Here is a 24311-nt window from a genome sequence, read left to right on the forward strand (position 1 = left end):
CTGGTATCTAGTTGTTGCAACATGCAGGATTCCCAGTATGATGGGTCCAATTGGGATTGTAGATGTTTCAATTATGGAAGACAGTACATATCCTTTGAGAATTTAACAAAGGCTTTGGTTACTATAGCTACAGTGATGTGAAATAGGAAAGGATATCTCGATGGTGGGCTTACAGTCTACCCGGAATGCAGATTAACTCATAAGGGTGCTTTTCCATTTGCCATAGGGAAGAAAATAAGACCCAGATTTTTTGTTCTTACAAAAACATGTATGTGCTTAATTCTGGTTTGTGTAGTGGTGGTTGAAATTGGCTATAAATAATCTTCCCTAATCTCTTTCCCTGAAGGAAAATTACATTTTGGATGACAGTCTTGCTGAGGGACAAGAGATGTGTTTTTAAAAAAAGAGAAAATGTGTTAAAAAAGCAACTAGTAGATTGTTAGACGTGATAAAACCACTGTTCACACAAATGCAGATCTATGCTACATCTACATCACTAATGGCAAAGGTGCTGTCTTTTCGGCCAACATATGGTAGAACTATTTTTATTGTTCCTGAATTTGAAAGTAGTATTTCTCACTATTTTGGAATATCAGCATAATGTTTTGCTTTCTATGATCATGAATTGCCTTTGGAAACCTTGAGAGAACTCGTACTGCAGGGTTAAGCAACAGCAGCAAGGTATTTTCGGCATCTGTATCTTTATGAATGCCACTTACTATTTATATAGCAGTAGTGCCCAAAGGCCCCAAATCAGGATGGTGGGCCTATTGTACTACGTGAACACATGGAAAGACTGTCCCTCCCCCACAGAATTTATAATTTTAAAAGGGTAACCTCTGTCCTACTCCCTTCTTCCTCTCCCCCCATTAACAGCTTCCTTGTGCCTCTTTAATTTCAAAAAGTTGTCTGATCTTCTAATACTCTCAGGAAAAAACTCTCCCATCCTCTTCATAAGGCTTTGGAGAACCCTGAACAGGAGATCTAGGGTTGTGAGGAGGCTCATGGCAGCAACAATAGTCTTCTATCTAGAACCCTAATACCCTAATCTTCTGAAGAGGACACTACTGACTTCCTTTGAAGGAGGATAGTGGCAGATCCGCACCCTTCTCCATAATAGAAAGGATTTTGGGAGGTGACTGTGACTCACTCCCCTTTCTTGTATCCCCACTTCTTCTGTGCTGAAAGAAATTTTGGAGTGACAAATGATTGTCCCCTTATTTCTTCAAAGCATAAAGACCTTTCAGGCCCTCTAGCTTTGGTTCATTTAACTCTCTGTCATTTCATGAATTAGTAGATAAATCTATTTTGCAGCAGAGCAATTTTCAATTTATAGTGACAATTCTGGATACAAGTATTACTAGTCAGTCCAAACACTGGCATTCAGACTATTATTTATTTAACACTTGTATATCTGTAGCACTGTAGATTTACGGGATGGGGATAAATAGTCAGTGGTGCACAGTCTGTGACCTAGGGAGTGTAATTGCAGGCTAGTGTTCCAAGAAATTTATAATGGATAATACGTTTGCCATTCTGTTTTGACAGAATAATAAATTGTGCTCTTAATTAACCTTCCATTTATATCTGAAGAGTGAGCTGAGTCAGCTGAGATTACTGTGCATGCTTGACAAATTGATTAAGCCATTTTATTAGTAATTATTAGCAATTAATAAAATGACTAGAATCATCCCCTAATTAAACTATTTCTATCTGGCATTCTGATTGGACTGCTGGATCTACTTTTCTTAGAATATATATAATGTAATATACAATACGTGAATAAATATAGTGCCTTAGTGTTTCTTTCCTACTTTTTTAGAATATGGCTAAGCCCCCTATATCCACGGCTACCGCATGGAGCCACTGGTTCTGCTGGTGAATCTGTAACCAATTTTAAGTCTGACCTAATATACTATTTGACGAGTTATAATTCCCCTACTCTCAAGGAATGGGCTGACATCATCCAAGAGCATGATCTTTCAGAGACCAGGTATGTATCATCTCAGGCTACCTTTTAATGTGGATACCTTTGTGCTCTTTTAAGAGGCTAGGCACTCAATGTAGGTTATACAGAGTTGGGAGGGTTTTATTTAAGAGATTTCTGATATATGGATTTTAAGAATTGTAAACAGAAAAACTAATCTAGAAATGCAATTTAATATTGTCAGTTAATGTACGTTAAGGGGTACAAAGTTCCTTGGCTTTTTATAGTAATTTTAGGATGAGCCACTGGACCCCAGAACTAAATGAAAAATAGTTTATTTAAATGTAGAATTTGTAAGCACCAACTGGGGTGTGGGCGGGGAAGAGGAAGCTAGAAGACCCTCTGTAAACTATGCTGGAAATGCAGAGAACCCAACTTTAGAGGAGAGAGAAACATTTTCTGTACAAAAAAATTTAGAGAGGGATTTTTTATTAGCAATAGTAAAAGACTGTCTGCTAAAAAGCAAAGAATAAATCTGTATATAACTTTGGGAGAAAAGAAAGAAATGATATGGAGAGTCTGGCATTTGCTATCAGGCTAGCAATCAGAAATGGACAATAGTAACATAATACACTGAATACAATCCAGCTACTCTGTATTATTAATTCTGTTGTATTTATGTATACTGTATTTTGGTAATGCTTATATATCAGGCCATGCTGATAGTTACTTAAATTGAAATCAGTGTTGAATCTTGTAAATGAAAATTGTCTGTGTAAATTTCTCTCTAATGTGCAGTTTTTTAGATTCAGATTGAGATTTACATGCTAAATGGAAGATGATGGCTTTGTCTATAAAATAAAGTACTCTATCTTCCACTTTCTGTTCCTCACCTTGCAATTCTGGATGCTAGTTTGCTTGAAATGGCTTATGTCCCCGACTCATTTTTATCTCCTCTCTTTTATTTGGTTGATAATACTTCAAATCCTAAATGAACTAACATATTTAATGTTTTTAAGAGTATATCTGCTTGGATCAACCCCAGGACGATACCAAGGCAACCAAAAAGAAAAATGGGGTCACCTTAGACTTAGAAAGGTATTGGAATTGTTACATTCACTTTTTTCTCTTCTTTCTTATTTTCCTTCTCTCTTTCCATAAACAACTTTTGTGCGGACTTCTTTTGGTTATTTTTAATCTTTCCATCTCTTCATTACAGTTTTCTAATGTTAACTGTAAGCTACTTAGCTCCTTTCTTCCAACATATATGGCTGTCAGAATGACATTTTCTAAAGGCAGTGGCAAAACCATAGATTATGGACTCTGTATATCATGATGACAGACTTGTTACATATGTAGGTAAATAGCAGATCAGAAGCCATTTTAGTGGAAGAGGAATACTTACCTGAGTAGGCGCATAGCAGAAGTTGTCAGTAGTAGGCATGACCGAGGAAAAAGTCAAATTACATATTTTACTATAGAATATCCTTCCACTAGGGATTACTGTAAAATACTCTATTTTTTATGGTTCTGTACAGATTTATTCAGAACTGTAAAAAGATACCTCATGTCTGTTATATGAACATTTCCAAAGTTGAGAAGGCACTCTATACCTAACACTTCTTTGGCATGTGGTAATTTCATGCTCTGCCAAACTTTTTACCTGTCTTTCACAAATGTCAGTGACCTGCTAAAAGTGTCATTTTGTCTCATTCATTTTCCACTCAAAGAAGTATCCGCTCTTTGACCTCCCGTTGAAATCTGAGCTACACGCTCCCTCATTATGACATAATGGAAAGTCAGAGACTGCAGATAGTTTTCAACCTTTCACTGGACAAGAAAATTATAAAGGTTAGATCCCCCTTGTAAAGTAAATGTTTGAATATGTATATTTATTTTATGGTTGGAATGAAAAACTCACACCTTTTTAGAGTGTGAATGCAGCTCTCATCATGAAGCCAGTTAGAGCCTCTGTTGTGTCTAACCTTTTCTCAGATAATTTAATTGGCATTTACATACTTGTGAACTTGGTTTTGCATATTTTCCTAATTAGCTTTTCAGTAAGAATATCTTAGAAAGAATTTTGAAGAGGAAATTTTTTTGTTCTCCCTCCCCCCCCGCACGCACGCGCACACACACCTTCTTTCCTTTCTCTCTGTATCACTTTCACTCTCTCCTGGGCATCTGAGGCTGGGAATTTTCAAAGGAGGCTAAAGGAGTTAGGTGCCCAATATCCATCAGATTTCAAAAGACTTAGGTGACTAATTTCCTTAGATTCTTCTGATAATCCCAGCCTCCATGTTTCAGGAAGTATCTGGCAGTTTTAGCTCATTTGAACAAAACTATTCATAATCTCTTTTCCCTGTGGAAGAGAGCATCATGGTTTTGAAAAAAAAATAAATTTTTTTTTAGTTGAGTAGCTTTTTATATTGGACTCTTGAATAGATCCAACTTTTTTCACTAGTGGCAAATGAACTGCTTAATTATAGAGAGCATCAAACGAGCTTAAATACTGAAACCTGTCTATAAAACTTTTTGTTATGTAGTTTGACATGTTGAAGTCTAACAAAATGTTTTTATTTTCCCGAATAGCTTTTGAAAGAGTATACATCACCAATACCAGCACAAGAATCTTGGCCGGTGATAGGACAGTTTTCAAGTATTGGATCAATGGGAGCTGACCAATCCAAGTGGTTGTGCTCAGAATTTCGAGAGAGCCTGGTTACGCTAGGCAGTAGTGTGAAGACTCTAGCAAAACCTGACGTTCCTATTCATTTGGTATGTTTTCTAGGTGGTGGTGGTTGGTATTTTTATTTGTTTACCTACTTATGTTTTTTCCAGCGTTCAGAGTAGGATAACACAAACAAGTCTCATTGTTGTCAACATCAGTTTGCCATGATTTCTGAAAAAAATTATCCAGGATTTTCCACTTAAAATTGCCGAAGTGGAACAATTTTTTTCTACAATTATTTAATGATAAAAGAATAAAATAGTTACTGTACCTATGTGATGGACAAAATCATAGCACTACACTTGAAGTATAATAAGCCTTAGAATCTGGCTTTCAACTTACAGGACAATTTTATGTCTACACTACGAGGGTAGTTCGATTTTACTTAAATCAAATATGTGGAATCGATATTGCAAAGTCGAACGTGTGTGTCCACACTAAGGAGAGTAATTCGACTTTGTGAGTCCACACTAACGGGGCGAGCGTCGATATTGGAAGCGGTGCACTGTGGGCAGCTATCCCACAGTTCCCGCAGTCCCCGCTGCCCATCGGAATTCTGGGTCGAGCCGCCAATGCCTTCTGGGTAAAAAAATGTGTCGTCATCCGTCCGTCACTAACGCCCTCCCTCCCTCCATGAAAGCGCCGGCGGGAAATCAGTTTGCGCACTTTTCTGGTCAGTGACAGCGCGGACGCCACAGCACTGCGATCATGGATCACGCTGCAACCATCGCTGCAGTTGTGGCCATTCTCAACACCTCGCAGCTTATCATACACCTTTCCCTGAGGCAGATGCAGAGAAATCAGGCGAGGAGGCTACGACACCGCTGTGATGGCCTGAAGTCGGAGAGTAGCACAGAGCTGTCAGAAACCACGAGCCCCAGCGCCCAGGACATCACGGTGGCAATGGGTCATGTGGATATTGTGGAACGGCGATTCTGGGCCCGGGAAACAAGCACGGACTGGTGGGACGGCATAGTGCTGCAGGTCTGGGATGAATCCCAGTGGCTGCGAAACTTTCGCATGCGGAAGGGGACTTTCCTCGAACTTTATGAGTTGCTGTCCCCTGCCCTGAAGCGCAAGGACACCCGGATGCGAGCAGCCCTGACTGTCCAGAAGCGAGTGGCCATAGCCCTCTGGAAGCTTGCAATGCCGGACAGCTACCGGTCAGTCACGAACCACTTTGGTGTGGGCAAATCTACCGTGGGGGTTGTTGTCATGCAAGTAGCCAACGCAATCGTTAAGGTACTGCTCTCAAAGGTAGTGACCCTGGGAAACGCGCAGGTCATCATAGATGGCTTTGCCGCGATGGGATTCCCAAACTGCGGTGGGGCTATCGATGGGACTCACATCCCTATCCTGGGACCGGACCACCAGGCCAGCCAGTACATCAACAGAAAGGGCTACTTTTCAATGGTGCTGCAAGCACTGGTGGACCATCGGGGACGTTTTACAAACATCAACGTCGGATGGCCGGGCAAGGTTCATGACGCTCGCGTGTTCAGGAACTCTGGTCTGTTTAGACGGCTGCAGGAAGGTATTTACTTCCCAGACCACAAAATAACTCTTGGGGATGTGGAGATGCCTACAGTCATCCTCGGGGACCCAGCCTACCCGCTAATGCCCTGGCTCATGAAGCCCTATACTGGCGCCCTGGACACAGAAAAAGAACTGTTCAACTACCGTCTGAGCAAGTGCAGAATGGTAGTGGAGTGTGCTTTTGGCCGTCTCAAAGGGAGATGGAGAAGCTTACTCACTCGCTGTGATCTCAGCGAAACCAATATCCCCATTGTTATAGCAGCTTGCTGTGTGCTCCACAATCTCTGTGAGAGCAAGGGGGAGACCTTTATGGCGGGGTGGGAGGTAGAGGCAAATAGCCTGGCTGCTGATTACGCCCAGCCAGACAGCCGGGCGATTAGAAGATCCCAGCGGGACGCGCTGTGCATCCGGGAGGCTTTGAAAGCAAGATTCCAGACTGAGCAGGCTAACCGGTGACTGTTAAGTTTGTGGACACAGATGCTGAACCTGCCCCCGTTTCTTTACCCAGTTCATTTTGACTATCCTCTCCAGTTACATACCCCCTTCCCCTTCCCAAAAAATAAAATCAGTTCTATTTTGTTAATGAACACCGTTGTCTGTATTGCTGTTTTTGCGGGAATGTTTTAAACTGGGGACGCAGACTGTGGCGGGGGGCGGGTTTAGTGTTCTGATGCAAATGATGCTTCTAAACTCCCGGAATGACAGGCTCCGCACTGGTGCACTGGTTATTTCAATGGAGCCTGCCAGCACTCCTGGGGGGGACTGCGTGTATGTGTCGGCTATGTAACTTTCTGGCAGGGGGGGTAGGGTTACATATCCCCTGCTGCGTGGATCTGTGAGCTAGGATAAGGACCGCTGCATAAGATCTGTAACTGCCCTCCCCCGCCACAAAGTCACAGAGCAACCCCCCCCCCCCCCCAGAACATGAAAACCACCTCCAAGACTGACCAGGGTAACCAGTGACTGCACTGTGTGTGTGTCCTGATGCTGGACCTGACCCCGCCTCTGTACCCTGCTAAAGGTGACTGTCCTGTCCAATTACCAAGCCCCTTCCCCCCCTTCAGACAGACTCTCCTCCAAAAGAACATGATGGAAACAGTAATGAACAGAAACAAATATTTTATTATGAACCACACATGAAACGTGGGGGGTGAAACTTGGACGGGGGCTTGTGTGAGGTGGGTAGGAAAGGACTTTTCAAATTTTGGGGAATGAGAGCCTTCTAGTGCTAGAGCAGTCTGCAGGGGTTGACTGAAAGTTTTAACGGCCCTTGCCGCCCCTCCTTCTTTGGACTTTGGGTGAGGGTGGTGTGGGACTTGGTGGCGGGGGAGGGCGGTTACAGATAGACTGCAGCGGGGCTCTGTCCTCCTGCCTGCGGTCTTGCAGAACATCCACAAGGCGCCGGAGCGTGTCCGTTTGCTCTCTCATTAGTCCAAGCAGCTTTTCAGTAGCCTGTTGGTCCTCCTGACGCCACCTCTCCTCCCGTTCCATGACTGCTCGGTGCATTTGTGACAAGTTCTCCCTCCACTGTGTCTGCTGGGCTGCCTGGGCTCGGGAGCATCCCATTAGTTCTGAGAACATGTCTTCACGCATCTTCTTCTTCCTCCGCCTAATCTGCGCTAGCCTCTGGGAGTGTGCTGACAGGCTGGGTTGGGAGACAGTCGCAGATGTGTCTGTGTGAATTGTAAAAAGGGAGTGAATTCCTGAGACAGATAAATTAAGTTGTGCACAAAGAACCTAGTCTTTCTCTGTGAACAAGACCATGCACTGCACCTCTCACATGCGCACTCAGGACAAGGTCGAATTTTCGGCCCTCGCCTTCAGTGCCTGTGGACTTGCGGTGGTCTTGGAGTGATCTGAGAAGCGTGGCTGGAGACCTGAACTTCTGTAGCGGGCAATCATGGTAAGCCGTAGACTTGTGGCTGCTTAAAACTCCAGCAGTAGCACTGGCCTCCTTTCACATTGAAAGCAATGCCAGTCTCTGCTGCCAGCAATCAGGCAAGCATGAACTCGGCCCCTGTCCCACCCCCTCGCGGCTGTCCCAGGGAAAGATCCCTGTATGCTGCCCCTCTCCCTCCACCACGTGGTTGTAAAGCAGTCCCAATACTAACATTCCCCTCCCTAATTCAAAGCAGGGCGTCATGAGCGACATCACCCTTCAGAGGATCTCGGACAGCCAGAAGGAACGCATGCTTAGGGAAAGCATGCAGAAACCTGGGCCATATGCCGCCATGCTATGTCGTGCAATGATCCCGGAGTACTATATTGTGTCGTGGCGGGGAAACGTCTCCTACCACGGAGGGCCAAATAAGATCGCCCTACCCAGGAACCTGATGAACAGGCTAGAAATCTACCTCCATGAGACCTACGAGGAGTTCTCCTATGAGGATTTCGCCTCAATCCCCGGCCATATTGACCGGATTTTCGCCTAGGTGCACTGGGACTATAGAGTGGAGCGTCTTGGGCCGCAGAATCATGAAGTACCGGACATTGTAAAAAAAATTTTAAATACTTGGGACTAAATTGTGAAGAGCCTAAGGCAGACAAATCATGAGAAACCCTTTGTTACCATTGTAAATATTCCAGTTTTGTAGCAGATAATTTTTTACATGTTTAAAGCACTTTGGTAAAAACACATTGTTAATATTATAAATATTCCCGTTCTGTTAAAAATAAATGTTTACATGTTTACAGCACTTACTGCTTGATCCTTCCCCTGATTCTGTGTCCGGGGTAAGGGATGGGGACGGTTGGTAGGGGATCTCGGTAAGGGTGATGAAGAGCTCCTGGCTGTCGGGGAAATCAGCAGTGCCAGCGCTGTCGACTGCCTCGTCCTCCTTATCTCCTTCTTCATCTTCCCCGTCCGCTAACATGTCCGACGAGGAACCGGCCGCGGACAATATCCCATCCTCAGAGTCCACGGTCACTGGTGGGGTAGTGGTGGCGGCCGCACCTAGGATAGAATGCAGTGCCTGGTAGAAACGGGATGTGTGGGGCTGGGATCCGGAGCGTCCGTTTGCCTCTTTGGTTTTTTGGTAGCCTTGTCTCAGCTCCTTGATTTTCATGCGGCACTGCGTTGCATCCCGGCTGTAGCCTCTCTCTGCCATGGCTTTAGAGATCTTCTCGTAGATCTTAGCATTCCTTCTTTTGGAGCGCAGCTCTGAAAGCACGGACTCATCGCCCCACACAGCGATGAGATCCAAGACTTCCCGATCAGTCCATGCTGGGGCCCTCTTTCTATTCTGGGATTGCACGGTCACCTCTGCTGGAGAGCTCTGCATCGTTGCCACTGCTGCTGAGCTCGCCACGATGTCCAAACAGGAACTGAGATTCAAACTGCCCAGACAGGAAAAGGAATTCAAATTTTCCCGGGGCTTTTCCTGTGTGGCTGGTCAGAGCATCCGAGCTCGGACTGCTGTCCAGAGCGTCAACAGAGTGGTGCACTGTGGGATAGCTCCCGGAGCTATTAGCGTCGATTTTCCATCCACACCTAGCCTAATTCGACATGGCCATGTCGAATTTAGCGCTACTCCTCTCGTTGGGGAGGATTACAGAAATCGATTTAAAGAGAGCTCTATGTCGAACTAAATGGCCTCGTGGTGTGGACGGGTGCAGGGTTAAGTCGATGTAACGGCGCTAAAGTCGACATAAACGCCTAGTGTAGACCAGGCCTTAAGTCAGACATGAGACATTGGTGGTATATCAGCAGATGAGAATTAAGTTTATTCTCTGTGATTTCACTCAATAATAAAGGGGATGAATTGGCAGAAAACATGCAATTATTTTCTGTCTGTAACCAGTAGAGATGACAACTTTCTGTATAACTAGAACTAGATCTTTGGTTTAGCTTTTTGTGTTTTTCTGCCTTTCATAATTATTTCACAATTCTATCCTTTTTTTGTCAAGGTAATTTGGGCAAAACTAGCCCCCTTGAGTTACCTCTTGATTAGTATATAACCACATCTGTATACTGCACCACATTTTCTCTATCCCAGTAGAAAAACTAATTTAAACATTTTTAAGAAAAGGATTTAATGTAGCTATTTTAGCTCTACTGTAGGATTTTGCCAACAGCACTGTGACCATCTGGGTTTTAACAGTCCAAAGGAGGGAGAAATTGAGTTATGGAATTGTAGAAAGATCCTAGATCATTTTGCAAACTGTATATATGAGAGTTGGCCATCACTAAAATACATCTTCCACTGGAGTAGGATGTAGCAGTCATTCTCAAACAGAAACATAACATAATAGGTTTTGGGAAGAGAAGGGTAGAATCATTTTTTCTTTTGAAATTGCAAGGAAAATATAAGGGCTGGTTTACACTGAAAACTTATATTGGCATCACTAATCTCTCAGGGTTGTGAAAAAGCCACACTACTGAGGGACATAGCAATGCTGACCTAACTCCCTGGTGTAGACAGTGCTAGGTTGACAGAAGAATTCTTCGGTTGACCCAGCTACCATCTCTCAGGAAGGTGGATTATCTACAGCGACAGGAGAACCCCTCCTGTTGTTGAGGTGAGCGTCTACACTGAAGCACCGTAGCTGTGCTGCTGTAGCATTTTAAGTGTAGATAAACCTTAAGTAGGGACAATGTATTTGGCCTGGAACACCAAGAGGCAACATATCTAGTCCCTCAAAGTCCTCTGAAATATTTGTGACCACAAGTGGAGAGAATTTTTTTACATTTAATCTAGAAGATGGTATTGTCTTCCCACGGCTGCATTATGTTTTCTATTTTGGAAACTGTGATGAGATCCCAGAAACATCAATTTTGTGTTAAGTTCAAATCACCAAAGTGTTCTAAAATGTAGTTATAGACTCATAGACTCATAGACTTTAAGGTCAGAAGGGACCAATATGGTCATCTAGTCTGACCCCCCGCATGATGCAGGCCACAAAAGCTGACCCCCCCCACTTTCCCTTATCTCTGCTGTTGAAGTCTCCTGATTGTGATCTAAAGACTTCAAGTCGCAGAGAATCTTCCAGCTTGTGACCCCTGCCCTATGCTGCGGAGGAAGGCGAAAAACCTCCAGGGCCACTGCCAATCCACCCTGGAGGAAAATTCCTTCCCGACCCCAAAAATGGCGATCAGCAGAACCCCGAGCATACAGGCAAGAATCTCTAGCCAGACCCTTATTTTACCAGCGATGGCCGTTATTGCCTAATTGATTAGAATCACGTAATCCCATCAAACCATTCCCTCCATAAACTTATCTAGCCTAATCTTGAAGCCAGAGAGGTCTTTCGCCCCCACCGTTTCCCTCGGAAGGCTGTTCCAAAATTTCACCCCTCTGACGGTTAGAAACCTTCGTCTAATTTCAAGCCTAAATTTCCCCACGGCCAGTTTATATCCATTCGTTCTCGTGTCCACATTAGCACTGAGCTGAAATAATTCCTCCCCCTCCCTGGTATTTATCCCTTTGATATATTTGAAGAGAGCAATCATATCCCCCCTCAGCCTTCTTTTGGTTAGGCTAAACAAACCAAGCTCCTCGAGTCTCCTTTCATAGGAAAGGTTTTCCATTCCTCGGATCATCCTAGTTGCCCTTCTCTGTACCCGTTCCAGTTTCAGTTCATCCCTTTTAAACATAGGAGACCAGAACTGCACACAGTACTCCAAGTGAGGTCTCACCAGCGCCTTGTATAACGGAAGCAGCACCTCCCTGTCCCTACTAGAAATACCTCGCCTTATGCATCCCAAGATCGCATTAGCTTTTTTCGCAGCCACGTCGCATTGCCGACTCATAGTCATCCTGCGATCAACCAGGACTCCGAGGTCCTTCTCCTCCTCAGTCACTTCTAAGCTATGCGTCCCTAGCTTATAACTGAAATTCTTATTAGTCATCCCTAAATGCATCACCTTACACTTCTCACTATTAAATCTCATCCTATTACTAATACTCCAATTTACAAGGTCATCCAAGTCTCCCTGCAGAATATCCCGATCCTTCTCCGAGTTGGCAATGCCTCCCAACTTAGTGTCATCCGCAAACTTTATCAGCCCACTCCTACATTTGGTTCCGAGGTCAGTAACGAATAGATTAAATAAAATCGGACCCAGAACCGAACCTTGAGGAACCCCACTGGTGACCTCCCTCCAATCTGACAGTTCACCTTTCAGCACTACCCTCTGCAGTCTCCCCCTTAACCAGTTCCTTATCCACCTCTGGATTTTCCTATCGATCCCCATCTTATCCAATTTAACCAATAATTCCTCATGTGGAACCGTATCAAATGCTTTACTAAAATCGAGGTATATTAGATCCACCGCATTTCCTTTATCTAGAAGGTCTGTTACTTTCTCAAAGAAGGAGATCAGGTTGGTTTGGCACGACCTGCCTTTCGTAAACCCATGTTGTAATTCGTCCCAATTGCCATTCACCTCAAGGCCCTTAACTACTTTCTCCTTCAAAATTTTTTCCAAGACCTTACATACAACAGAAGTTAAACTAACAGGCCTGTAGTTACCCGGGTCACTTTTTTTCCCCTTCTTGAAAATAGGAACCACATTAGCTATTCTCCAGTCCAACGGTACCACCCCCGAGTTTACAGATTCATTAAAAATTGTCGCCAAGGGGCTCGCAATTTCTCGCGCCAGTTCCTTCAGTATTCTAGGATGAAGATCATCCGGTCCGCCCGATTTAGTCCCGTTTAGCTGGTCAAGTTTGGCTTCCACCTCTGATACTGTAATGTCTATCCCCCCTCCTCTATTCCCCTCTGTCCTACTCCCTCTATTCCTAAACCCTTCATTAGCCTTATTAAAGACCGAAGCAAAATATTCATTTAGATATTGTGCCATGCCTAGATTACTGTTAATTTCCACTCCATCCACATTCTTCAGCGGTCCCACTTCCTCTTTCTTTGTTTTCTTCCTATTTATATGGCTATAAAACCTCTTACTATTGGATTTAATTCCCCTCGCGAGGTCCAACTCTACACGGCTTTTGGCCTTTCTCACCGCTTCCCTACATGCTCTAAACTCACTAAGGTAGGTTTCCTTGCTGATCCCTCCCTTCTTCCATTCTCTGTACGCTTTCTGTTTTTTCCTAATCGCCCCTTTGAGACTCCCGCTCATCCAGCTAGGTCTAAATGTCCTGCCCACTAATCGTTTTCCCTTTCTCGGGATACAGGCCTCAGACATCTCATGCAACTTCTGCTTGAAATAATCCCAGGCGTCATCTGCCTTTAGATCCCTAAGTACGTTAGCCCAATCCACTTCCCTAAGTAGTTGCCTTAATTTATTAAAGTTGGCCTTTTTGAAATTGTAAACCTTAGTTACAGTATCATTTCTGTTAATCCTTCCATTAAGTTTAAACCGAATTAGCTCATGGTCACTCGAGCCAAGGTTGTCCCCTATAACCATTTCTTCAACGAGGTCCTCACTACTCACCAGCACTAAATCTAAAATGGCATCCCCCCTCGTCGGTTCACTTACTACTTGATGAAGGAATTCATCTGCTAGTACGTCTAAGAACATCTGAGCCCTATTATTGTTACTAGCATTTGTTACCCAATCTATATCTGGGAAGTTAAAATCCCCCATGATGACACAGTTCTTATCAGTTTTTACTTCCCTAAAAACATTAAGTAGTTCTTTGTCCGCCTCCAGGCTAGATCCCGGCGGTCTATAACATACCCCAAGCACTATCTCAGGGGAGGCTCTAGTAGTTCTTTTATGCAGTGTAATTATTGCCCATACAGACTCTGTCTTATCCATCCCATCACTTATTATTTCTTTACATTTTATCTCATTATTGACATATAATGCCACTCCCCCACCTTTACCTTTTTTCCGGTCATTCCTAAACAGCACATACCCTTCCATACCTGTACTCCAGTCATGATTACCGTTCCACCACGTTTCGGTTATTCCCACGATATCAGGTTTCATTTCTTGGACCAGGAGCTCCAATTCCTCCATTTTGTTACCTAGGCTTCTCGCATTGGTGTATAAACATCTTACCGTATGCTGTCTATCCTTTCTCCCATTAGTTATGCAATTTGGAACGGACCCCATGCTGTCCATCCGCCCCCTCTTTCTTATGTCCAATTCCCTACCCCTATCTATGTCTGTGCTTAACTCCTCACACTCCTTTTCTGTGTTGGAATCTGGCGTGGAGATTACCTGAACATCTCCCAACCGTCTCCCCCAAGTTCCTAGTTTAAAGCCCTTTTGATGAGATGAGCCAGCCTCCCTCCCAGAAGTCTATTCCCTTCCCTACTCAGGTGAAGTCCATCCCGTGAGAACAGCTGTCTGTCCCCGAAAGCCTCCCAGTGGCCATACATCCCAAAGCCCTCCTTATAACACCACTCCCTTAGCCAGCTATTTATCCTCATAATTCTGTCGGCCCTTTGCTGTCCTTCTCTTGGAACAGGCAGAATCCCACTAAAGATAATCTGAGCCTCCACTTCCTTAAGCGTCTTCCCCAGCCTGGCATAATCTCCCTTTATTCTCTCTAGCGAGAACCTAGCTGTGTCATTCGTACCTACGTGAAGGATGATTAAAGGGTTCTTACCTGCTCCTTTTAGGATCCTTTTCAACCGCAGGTCCACATCCCTTATTTTAGCGCCCGGCAGACAGCACACCCTTCTGTTTTCAGGGTCCGCTCTGGTCACAGGCCTGTCCAACCTCCTCAGCAAGGAGTCTCCAATCACATAAACCTGCCTTTGCCTGGTGACAGTACTCTGTACAAATCTATCCCCTGTTCCCTGTAGTCGTACCTCTTGTGTCTCTCTATTTTCCCTTGTAGTCCCCCTAGCGCCATCCTCTATCCTACTGGGGCCCGGTATGGGTGCTGTCTCCATCAACTCCTGCCCTCTCTCTATCGGACTAGCCGCTCTTCTCTTCTTCCTCTGCCTCCCACCATCAGTTACCACCTGCTGCCTCTCTTCCTCGTTATCCAAACACTCAAACCTGTTCCTGAGTTCTATTCCCCCCTCACTAGCCCTCCTTTTCCTTGGCCTGCTCCTCACAGTCACATGCTTCCACTGATCTTGCTCTGCCCCTGACCTTCCCCCCTCACAGACCATAGCCTGTGCTTCCACCTGTACCCCTGAGCATTCTCCTTCTGCCACACCCAGCTTCTGCTCCATTAGCTGCTCGAATCCCCTTCTACATTCTACCATAGTATCTACCTGCATCTGGAGCCCTCTAATCTTTTCCTCTAGCAGGTCTATCAGGCGGCATTTCATGCACACATACCTTTGTTCAGGCTCCCCAGCGAGGACCATGTACATACCACAGCTGCTGCATGCGATCATCTGCATACTGTCCCCTGCTGCTTGGCTCATGGCTGCTGTGGTCTCTGCCTGCTGCTCCTTCTCCTCCAATGAGATTCACTCCCACTTAAACTCCCCTGTTAGCAGCCCTGTTTGCCGGCTCCTGGGTGCCGCTGCCCCCCAAAATGTGAGGTGTTCTGTTTTCATTCCACATCCTATAATCCCCTCTTTGTGTATCTCCTCAAGTGGCAGTATCATGTCACTTGCACTCCTCCATCGTTAGACATAAGAGAAAGGACAGAGTCTTGTAAACTAGAAGTTAGGAATAGACTTATCAGTCAGGGAAGAGCCTGCTGTGACCTCAGGGGCATTACTTGGAATATGTTTATTGCAGTCTCTGCTGATTTCAACCCTGAATTTCATGGATATTCACCCAGCAGCAGTATAAGATAACTGACAGAATAAGTGTTGAATGTTTGTTACTGGTTCATAACTAATTTTCCACTTTGGGTAGTTTAATTTCAATGAAATTTAGTTAATAGCTTTTTTTTTTTTTTTTTTTAATTCTAAGAAGACTCCTGTATCATGTTAAGTGTTCAGTCTTTTCTTGCTTTCCTGGAGGAGTGTGTCCTTTTATTCCACATAATTTGCTAGGAATATGACTTGTCAGAATAGTCAGTGTTTAAAATAATAGGATTCTAATATCTTTATTTCAAATTTAGTAATATTTTATTAGAACTGCATTATTTCAATTAGCTTGGTTTGATTATTACTTTTTTTTTTTTTTTTTAAGATTTACCCTACTGTGGACAATGTGAGGCAAAGTTTGGAAGGATATCCTGGTAAATAAATGAATAGAAAAATTATTTCTAAAGTTTTTGTGATAATGCATTGTTAGACAATGTGTAAATGTTTCAGTGATTGGTGTTTCTTCTGAATGAGCCTCAAGCTGCTGGCTGTGTTGGGAAGACTGTTGGGTTATTGGCTAACAAGCCAGTCTTGTGATTTGTTTTTGGAGCTCAGACACCAGCACTACAAAGCTTTCTGTGTATTGGCATGTAAATGACAAATCTATTAGTCCAGTTAGCATGTCAGATACAGAATACTGTTCCAGGTCAGAACTATGACTTAATGGTATGTGGGATCTGGCAACAAACTGAATGATTTGGATGTGCTTGTGTTTATGCAAAAGTCTTCTCTACACTGGGTTTTGCAAGCAAGAATAGTAGAAGGCTTGATTCGTGTTCAACCACGACTTAGACATGGAACGTAATGGAAAATAATATAACATATATACTCGTCTATAAGCTGAATATTTTCAGTAAAAAAGTGACGCATCAAAGAGCGAGGGGAGGCTTATAAACGGGTCTATACCAAAATTTGATGATTTTAAACTCTATGGAATCATTGAATTGAATACCTAATATACATTGTCGTATTGTTTACTTGGAGCGTCTGCAGGCATGGAGCTCCTCAGTTCCCTGTGGCTGCGGTTTGCCATTCCCAGCCAATGGGAGCTGCGGGAAGATTCCGCAGTTCCCATTGGCTGGGAACGGTGAACCACGGCCACAGGAAGCTGAGGAGTTCCATGCCTGCAGATGCTCCAGGTAAACAAAACGTCCCGACCCGCCAGCGGCTTACCCTGACGGGCCGGCAGCCAAAGTTTTCCAACCCCTGAAATATAGGGTTGGCTTATGAAAGGGTCATACTGTTTTTGCTATTTTTACTTATCCATTTTGGGGGGTTGACTTCTGAACGAACGGGCTAATGAACAAGTATATACGGTACTTATCCTAGGAGTAGCAATGGTTGCTCAGGTGATATTTTAACATTCTGTGCTCTACAGTTAAGTTCATTCTTCCCAGGTCCATATTCCTGAAGTCAGTGTGCATGTTTCAAATTTAGGCACAGACCATGTTTTCAGAAAGATCATATCTCAATGTCTAGCATGTGATACCCATGTTCTAAAGTGCTGCCTCATAAAATGGTCACTGACCTGGCTGAAGCTTTCTTGTTCACTGTTTCTTGTGTAGGTGAATAATGCTCATCTATCTATGGATTTGATTATGGGCTATGCGCTCCATTGGGCATAATAATGAAAAATATCCACAGAGGTATCTTAAAAAGGGATTGAACTGTGAATCATTAATCTGATATTTCTGAATTCATTTTCTGGTGTAAATCGGTTACTTAATGTTTGGGGATTTGTGTTAAGTTTTTTCTTTCTGACAAGACAAACCATTTAGTATCACAGGAGGCTTCTGATTTGTTTTTCAAAGGAACATTTTATGAGATGAAAATGGAGCTAATGTATTCTCCTACCCCCTCACTATTTACTGAGAATGTATTTTTGGACTGTTTTCAAAATGTCTTTCAAAAATCAAATACCAGTGTGTTTAATGTTGTTTCTTTTTCTTTTGAGCTGGTGGCTCTCTTCCATACAGTATACAAACTGCACAGAAACAACTTTGGCTGCACTCTTATTTCCAGTAAGTGAAACTGTCTCTTGATCCTTTACAGCATTGATTTCCAGACAGTATGGTTAAACTTACATTGCTATAATACGTTGTGGTGTGGAATGCAAATTTAGGCAAATTGGTCAGATGCCTTGTGGGATTTTAGACTCGTTAAACAATTTCTTTGCTTCCAAATCTAGCTGTGTTTTGCGTACCACACAGAGATTCAGTATATGCTCTGTCAGAAGAACTCGCAGACACTATGAAATCCTGTTATGAAATGTCCAGGTCAGCTAATCACCAGAAATTTACTTTTAAAACTGAAATCTAAGACGTTGTCTAAATCTTCCTTTCCGACCTGGAACGATGATATGATTGTACTGCTATTTTGCCCTGAGCCCCATATCCTCCAGATCTGGGCAGGAGTTTTCTGATATTGGCCCCAACTGAAGCTGGTCTGAACAGGATCAGGAAGATCTTGTTACTGCAATGCAGCAGCTATGGTGCAAGCCAGACCCTTATTTATTTATATAACATATTTATGACCTCACTTGTTCTAAAATACCAATGTTCTGTGAAATTCTGGTCCAGTTGCAGTCAGTGTGAGTTTTACCATTGATCTCACTGGGGCCAGGACTTCAGATGAAGTCTTTGAGGAAGGATTTATTGTCAGTACAAATACTCCATTTGAAAGTGAAAAGGAAAGGGGCCTAGAGTCTTTCTGCAGCCCAATGGAACTTGGTTTTCTACCTGATAATTTGTCTAATTTCATTCCATGTGCATTGCAAGAGACTATGATATAACATTCTTTATGGTTTTAAATGGGGAAAAATGCATTAATGGAACTTTCAAGGCTGATTACAGTTTTAAAAAATGTTTGTCTGAAAATGGCATTGTGATATTCCATGTTATCAGTTACAAATTTGTTAACTTACAAATGAAAATAATTGATGTTTGGCCAGCTCTGCAAACCGGGTTTTGAAAGTTCAGCTGGAACTTTTTGGCTTGTCAGCAGTATTAAAATTCTGAAATGGGAATGGATTTAATTCTGATGCATGAAACAGAGTAGAATCCAGCTGATGCTCCCATATCACTGCACAGCCAATATAGTTAATAGTGGAGTGAGTAAGGAGGAAGTAGTGGTCACTTTTGCCAGTATATAGTGAGCAGATGTTACTCAGGCTACGCACAATGCACAAATCTGTGGAGTAAGAAAACTACCGTTTTTACATAGCCCCTCTGTTCGTGATTTAACTATGCAATTCCTTTGATTTCAAAACTGTTTCAGATTGGATTCATTATTGATTTAACTCTTACACCAGATTTGCAGTTTGTTGCAATGTGTTGTGACTGAAAGCAGGAGGCTTTTAAATGACTTCTTCATTTGTTCAATTTTTTTAATGCAAGTGCTGTGCTATCTCCAAGAATTTAAAGGGACACCAATTTAAAAATCAAGCCTTATCTGCACTAGGGAAATTTTGTAACATTTCTCAGACTTCTTAACACTAGAAGGAACAACCTAGAGAGCCTTAGTGTAGGCAAGCTACCAGCATTTTAAGTACCATGTCAGTTAGCCCTTCCTTTGCAAATTGTAGAGCATATCATCTGCAATGTACTGGCTTCTTTGTACATGGCGACACAGATGTCGTTCACTTTTCCAGATGCTTATGTACTTCGTTCTGTCTACAGCCAGAAGCACTTAACTTGTTTTTCTTTAGAATTCTGAAACAAACAAAAATGAAAAAGTATTCTCACCGACTGAGAACAAAATATGTATAAATAGGTTTAGATCAGACAGCTTGTACCAGCTATTATTTATACATCAGAAAATGTTTTATTTCAGTTCCATTTTAAGACCTTCTATTAGAACTGTGATAAGAGAACTGCAAATAAAAGCTCATTCTGAAATTACTTTAAATGAGTTAACATTTCTTTAAAAATATCTAGTGTAAGAATTTAAATACTCAAATACTGTGAAATGGAAATTAAGATTAAATACATACTACTAACTCCTTGTTTGTACATACTCATTAAAAATACCTGTGACCTTATATGCATTAGTGATTAGGCCTTTGCAGTATACAAAAGTACTTGTGACCACTAAAGAATATTCCTTTGTCATTAATCAGAATGTCTTTAGAACAATGATATTCACGCTCTCCCTGGCCCCTCAGGACTCCTTTTCCCAGGTTTTGCACTGAAATCTGTCCATGCTGCGACTCCTGTTGGGAATTTGAGGAGTGTTGCATGACAACTTATGCAGTGCAGAAGCAATCAGTTTTTTGTTTATCCTTGGTCTGAGTGTCTAGTAGTCCTCTAACATGTGACCTTCTTTGTTCCTTTATTCTGAAAAGCAATACTGATGTGCTATGGAGGAATCTGCTGCTGGAGGGTTGCTGTGATGTGGGGCTTTGGGGTGGGTGAGAAAATAAGAGACGAAATTAGTGTCTTGGAAGGGTCTCCCTTACTGACAAAAATAAGTGGGACTAAGACTTGGAGACACAACATGGAGGAATTGGCAGAAATAAACAGATACTATTCTAAAGGAAGGGAAAAGGAATAGAGAGAAGGAAACACTCTGAGATCCTTTACCGGTGTAATGGTTACTTGTACTCCCACAAAAAGAAAGCTAGAAATACCAACCATTATTTTGAAAGTGTGTGGCAGATTGTGGTAGACCTCCACGCCAAAGTTCTGTAATACAGTTCTGAATTTAAATAGATGAGCTTTGAAGTACACGCTTACAAGAAGGAGATGTGCACACTTAATATCATAGCTGCACTTTTCTGACCCTGGAAAATCATGTGTCAGGCACTTCAGTGCAATTGTAAAAATAGTACAGTTTGTTCCAAGGGTGGTGGTCTTTTTTGATACAGACTGCGTTTATTTTTTTTTCTTTTTCTGCTCGCTATGTTCTCTTTTATCACTGGGCTATATTTTTGTCTAGATTAATACACCTTTAAGGTCTTCACTAGAATACCCTTCATGCCATTGTCTGTCCTTATGATAACACAAGATGTTCTGTTACATCCAATACTTGAAGTTCAAATCCTGGAGTTCTGTACTTTATACTTCATACATTTATAGAGATTAGATGATCTAATAGTTCCTTCTGGCCTTAGTCTGACCTCCTGTATATCAGAGGCCATTAAATTTCACCCAGTTACTCCTGTATATAGAGCCCAATAACTTGGGTTTGGCTAAAGCAAATTTTACAGAAAGGCGTCCAGTCTTGATTTTAAGAGACCAAAAGATGGAGAATCCACCATTTGCTGTGGTAGTTTGTTCCAGTGGTTAATCATCTTCACTTTTAAAAATGTAGGCCTTATTTTTAAACTGAATTTGTCATGGTTCAGCATCCAGTCACTGGTTCTTGTTATGCTTTTCTCTGCTTGATTAAAGAGCCCTTTAATACATGGCATTTTCTCCCCATAAAGGTACTTATGGCTTATAATCAAATCACCTCTCAATCTTCTTTTTGAAAAGCTAAACATATCAAGCTTTTTAAATCTCTCACTGGAAAACATTTTCTCCAGCCCTCAAATCATTTTTGTGCCTCTGTTCTGCACCCTCTCCAATTTTTAACATCCTTTTAAAAATATGAATACCAGAACTATATTGCAGTATCAGTCTTATCAATGCAATATAGAGGTAAGATGACCACCTTGTTCTTACTGACTGCTTCCCTGTTTATACTTCCAAGGATTGTATGAGCCCTTTTTGCCACAACGTTGAACTGGGAGCTCATGTTGAGTTGCTTGTCCCTTATTATCCCTAAATCCTTCTCAGTCGTTGTCCAGGATACAGCCCTTTATGATGTAGGTATGGCCTGCATTCCTTGTTCCTAGATATATAAAACTTTGCATTTGGCAGTACTAAAACTAATTTTGTTTGAATGAGCCAGTCTTACCAAATCGTTGAGATCATTCTGTATGACTGCCTTGTCGTCTTCCTTATTTATTGCTCTGCCAATTTTTGCCATCTGCAATTATAACAGCATTGATTTTATATTTATTTCTAAATCATCGATGAAAATGTTGAATAGTGCCAGGCCTACTACCAGTCCCTGTGAATCCCCAGTGGACATTTCCATTTGATGGTGATTCCCCATTAGCTATTTTCTGTCAGTTTAATGTGTGCACTATTGATACTGTATAGTGCTAGTGCTTTAATCAGAATATCATGCAAATGCGTTACAAAAGTCTAAGTATACTACATCAGCACTGTTACCTTTATCAACCAACCTTGTATGATCATCAGAGAATTAAATCACATTTGTGCACTGGTATTTAATCATATTTCTTAGTATTTAGTGTTGGACTAGGTCATTCGCTTCCACATTAAAAAGTTAAGGGGATGAAATTAGGTAGAAGATTCTGTCTTGAGGCCTGTTGAACTGAGGGAAGAGTAGGTTTGCCTCCCTACATAGTAACCCTACAATAACCAAAGTCTCTCATACCTTGAGGCATCCTCAGAGGAGCAGTGTGTCTCAGCTACTTCCCAGGCACCACTTCTTCTCACATCAGCATCAGTGTTGCTGATAGGCTCCTCTGGTCATGGCTGGGCCTGATCATCAACCCCTGGAGGGCTGGTTAATTACATGAAGCAGAAATCTATGTAACTAATCATTCTTAATTTCGGTGGATTTGCAGGGGGCTGATATTAAAGAAAATGAATCTCTAATCATATGCATGGGCGGGCAGAGTTTGCATGGAGGAGGTTCCATGGTGTTATGCTAGCTGAACTTCCCCTCTGAATAGAATCACATGCAAAAAAGCAGGCTCCGGTTTCTTTCATCCTATTGGTACCAAAAACTAGAGAGGCTGGAGTGGCTATTTAACTTGCAGAGATGAAATATACTGTGTGTTTTCATATAAAGTCCTTTGAATTCTCTGTTTGGGTGGTTGCCCTTTCTTCTCATTTTGTTTTTGAAAGCATGAATTCTGAATGGAACACACAAAAATTTTTATCCAACAAGTATGTAAAAGAGCATCAAGCGTTTGAAACCCTGCAGGTGGTTATAACAATTGCAAATGAGTTATCACCATGTAATGCAAAGGAGTACATAAGTGTTTTCTTCTGTTTTGTAGCAAAGATATGCATTTTGAAATAATGCTACCTATTATAATATGATCTTGCCTAATTGGCATATCATCTTAAAGACTTTGTTCATTTCCTTGTGTTTAGCTGATGGATGAATTATCTCATTGGTCTTTGTTTGGTAAACCTAGAAGAGCACAAACTTGTATCGGTCTGATGTTCAGATTTCATTTTAGGCTATGCATTAGTCAGGTAAGCTATAGTTGTAGTGGAAATGTAGAACACATAAGATGCGTGGCAAACCCAGTTACTTTTTTAAACTGGGGTAGAATTAAAATTGCCTTCTTAAGAGTAACTTTTCAAAAATTAGAAGTGGTAGCTAGGAGATGATTTATTGCATTAGACCATAACAGAAAGATCGTCTTGTACTCCAAAATGCATGACACTATAAAGATTTCTGTGAAGTATTATAAGTATATTGTAGCACATTAACAATGTTAATTCTTGACAAAGTACGTGTTCAAAGAGCGTGTGATGCTTTGGTATGTGGGCTATTTAGTCTTCTCCATCTTTAATTTCTTCAATTGGGGTAGGAAAGCGCGCTAGCATTTATTTCAACATACAAATCAAGGCTGAAGATGGAATTGTGAAATAAAAGCTGACAAATAAGACAGATGCTGCTGTACTACAAAATCCGTATACAATGGAATTAGCATGAAAAATAAAAAACTTCTACTAGAATCTAGAAATTATGGAGATTAGAATCTAGTGGGCAAAGTAAAATGATGGGATGATTTTCATACAGTACATAGAATGTCAGTAGAGATGGGAAGGAAAGGTGAAAGGGTGATGCTACGTATCACAAGGATTTATAGCACCTACACAGCAGTGGAGGTGGTGGAGAAATACTTTAGGGAAGGGTACAAGGAATGAAAAACAAAAGTGGACTGTGGCACCTTATTGTCCATCAGGATAGGAGAAAAGCCAAAATAAAAAAATAAGGCCTACTCTTTAGTCGCCTTGTATTGCAGTATGCTGTACTTGGGGAGAATAGATAGATAGGTAGGTGGTGGGTGGGAAATAGCCACAGACACATCATCAGATTGGTTCCTAAATTATATAGAAGGCAGCTTCATAAATCAGAAAGTAGTGACTCCCAACTGGAGAAAAAACATCCATTATCTACTTACTGTTTGGGAATCTGGATAAATATGGAATCTGGAAACCAGGAGCTACTTGACTTTAGAATAATAGATAATGAGATCACGAAATGCACACTATGAAGTTATAGCTTTCAGGTAAGCAATTTTTGGGAAGTGAAAAAATAAAGGATGCAATTCTTCAAAAGTGCCTAAGTGAATTAGGAGCACAAGTCCAGTTGACTTTCAACTTGTACTCC

General features: G+C 42.1%; 1 protein-coding gene across 2 annotated transcripts in view; it reads left to right on the top strand.

Moving 5' to 3' along the window:
- TDP1 (tyrosyl-DNA phosphodiesterase 1) overlaps positions 1 to 24311 on the top strand; it is a 119844-nt gene that overhangs the window by 19457 nt on the left and 76076 nt on the right. For both annotated transcript variants that reach the window (XM_026651483.2, XM_026651485.2), the window contains exons 8-12: positions 1823 to 1993; positions 2947 to 3025; positions 4520 to 4705; positions 16210 to 16258; positions 17839 to 17905. In XM_026651483.2, coding sequence (XP_026507268.1) covers positions 1823 to 1993; positions 2947 to 3025; positions 4520 to 4705; positions 16210 to 16258; positions 17839 to 17905 — 552 coding nt within the window. The remainder of the gene's footprint in view (positions 1 to 1822; positions 1994 to 2946; positions 3026 to 4519; positions 4706 to 16209; positions 16259 to 17838; positions 17906 to 24311) is intronic.

This window comes from Terrapene carolina, unplaced genomic scaffold (assembly GCF_002925995.2).
Source record: "Terrapene carolina triunguis isolate 2854851 unplaced genomic scaffold, T_m_triunguis-2.0 Scaffold96, whole genome shotgun sequence".
NCBI classification, from domain to species: Eukaryota; Metazoa; Chordata; order Testudines; family Emydidae; genus Terrapene; species Terrapene triunguis.